This window comes from Pholcus phalangioides, unplaced genomic scaffold, assembly GCF_987345545.1.
Source record: "Pholcus phalangioides strain wild (caught in Gottingen) unplaced genomic scaffold, Ppha-v1.0 ptg000017l_1, whole genome shotgun sequence".
NCBI lineage: Eukaryota > Metazoa > Arthropoda > Arachnida > Araneae > Pholcidae > Pholcus > Pholcus phalangioides.
Genome location: NW_028301610.1, coordinates 54,830,996 through 54,833,238, shown reverse-complemented (window position 1 = coordinate 54,833,238; position 2,243 = coordinate 54,830,996). Strand labels below are relative to the sequence as shown.

The following is a 2,243-nucleotide window of genomic DNA, read 5'->3' as shown; positions in this document are numbered from 1 at the left end:
GGAGACTTTAGACGCTATAACAAAGAAAAGGATCTTTCACCAGAACAATTTGTTACTGGCAATGTTAAAAAAATTCTTACGGCACTATCAACATTGGAAAATGTGTCTTCCAGCTCTAAACATTTCAGTTTTTTAAACATATCTGCAATATTATATCCATCTTCCACAAGTGAAGAAAATTGCTGTAGCTCTTCAGGAAAAGAATCGTCTAAATCCTGAGGGTAGGATTTTTGCAAAGAAATCGCTTTATCCATAAGTTTTGATTTCAACTTCATTTCACTCAGGCAAGCAAACTTTTTCGCTGTGCTATTATACGAAAAGACAGGTGTGAAATTAAAGCATCACAAACAGCATAATAAATACTTGATTTATAAGCTTCACGAGGTGTCAGGTCAACTTCACAGCTATGTACTGCATGAGGATCTTTGCTTCTTGGCTTTAATTTTTTTCTTGCTACATCGTAATCAACATCCGGCTCACACATATTTCTTGCTAATTTTTCATACTCCTCAAAATTGTCTCTCACATATTGAGTAAATTCAATTAAAGATTGGTACAAAAGTGTGACACGCGTTAAATTCATAGATGATTTTTGAAGTTCCACACTGGTTTGATTAAGCCTTTGTAAAAGGGTATCCCATACAACGATGTTCAGTACAGTTTCCAACTTTTTCACGTTTTCAAAAGGGATTGTGCCTCCAATTTTGTGTATGCAGTTTCATTTTCTTCTGTACCTAATCTGTTAAGAGTAAGTACAATGGCATTATAGTTCTTCCTTAATGATTTAACGGCATGAGCATCAGCACACCACCTAGTACTACTGCGGTTCTTCAATGTTGAAAAATCGCCACGTTTTTTCAGTTCTTCATTTAGTATCTGCCACCTGTGTGTTGATGAAGAAAAGAAAGTATATATTTGTTGCACAAGACAAAAAAACTGCATTGCACCACTGCATGACTCAACAGCATTAACACCAACCAAGTTAAGAGAATGAGCTGCACAAGGAACAAAATCAGCGGAAGGATTTATGCTTTTTATTCGGGCTTTTAACCCAGAATATTTGCCGGCCATATTTGACGCATTGTCATAGCTTTGGCCACGACAATTTAATACATTGATTCCAGCATCTTTTAGAGTTGTTAAAACAATTTCTGCTAGGGTTTCTGATTTATGGCTGTACATTGGAACAAATTTCAGAAATCTTTCCACAGGTTCAGCTCCGACAACATATCGAATCACAAAACACAACTGATCAAGATGAGTAATATCTGGGGTAGAATCAATAATAATTGAGTAGTATTTGGCAAGCAGAATTTCATCAATGATTTGTTTTTCCACTTGTTTAGCCATTATATGAATAAACTGATCGATACATGTTGAGGACAAATAGCTTACATTTCCTTTGCCAGGATTCCCATATCTCTCCAAATGTTTTGAAAGAAATGGATCAAATTTGGCTATCACTTCTAAACAGCCTAAAAAATTTCCATTGTGCCTAGATCCAACAGTTTCATTATCACCAAAAAAAGGTAGACCCCGTATAGCCAAAAATTTCACAACAGCAACAACTCGTTTAAGCACAGACATCCAATACTTCGTCTCCTCTTCATATTGCTGTACCAAAGATGAATCAACTCTTTGTGAGACATTTGCCCGGAGTGACAGATCCATCATGGCTTGCTTATGTGAAGAAGAGTTTTCATGCTCTTTTAATCTGGTAGCAGCATGCTTCCAGTCCCAAAATCCTTCAATTAGCTGACCTTTACATGAGCTGTTGCTATTGGCATGTAGCAATTTGCACACCCAACAAAATAACATTTTCGATGAAGCCGACAAAACCAACCATTTCCTTAAAAGTTTTTCACCATTTCTTTTGGTATGATAAAATTGAGAAATAGTGAGACTTCTCTTCACACCTCCAAAAACTCTTTCAGTCTCCGACAGCAAATCGGTATTTTGAGGAGGGGGATTACATATAAAATATTCCACCAATTCATTATTAATAACAGTCCACATTGCTGGGTCTGGATAAAGAAAATTTTCATTTTTCTCAGTAGCAGCTAGGCTTACACTACTAGGCTTACTATCATCATCATCTTGAATCTCAACATTCCTCAAACATGCTCTGGAATTATCATATTCATCAATTATTGTTTCATCATCATCAGATTCAGCTTTAGATTGTTCATTACATGGCGCATTGACTTTTGCATGTGCTGCAAAATAATTTTTTAATGAACTAG

General features: G+C 36.0%; 1 protein-coding gene across 1 annotated transcript; it reads right to left on the bottom strand.

Moving 5' to 3' along the window:
- Positions 1-672: 672 nt before the first annotated feature.
- On the bottom strand, positions 673-1,818 carry LOC149074126 (zinc finger MYM-type protein 1-like). Its single transcript, XM_089247333.1, has one exon. The coding sequence runs from the start codon at positions 1,816-1,818 to the stop codon at positions 673-675; it is 1,146 nt and encodes a 381-aa protein (XP_089103459.1).
- Between the last annotated feature and the right edge of the window lie 425 nt (positions 1,819-2,243).

Coding starts and splice junctions, on each gene's coding strand:
- LOC149074126 (XM_089247333.1), bottom strand. CDS start 1,818: ATGTTATTTTGTTGGGTGTGCAAATTGCTACATGCCAATAGCAACAGC.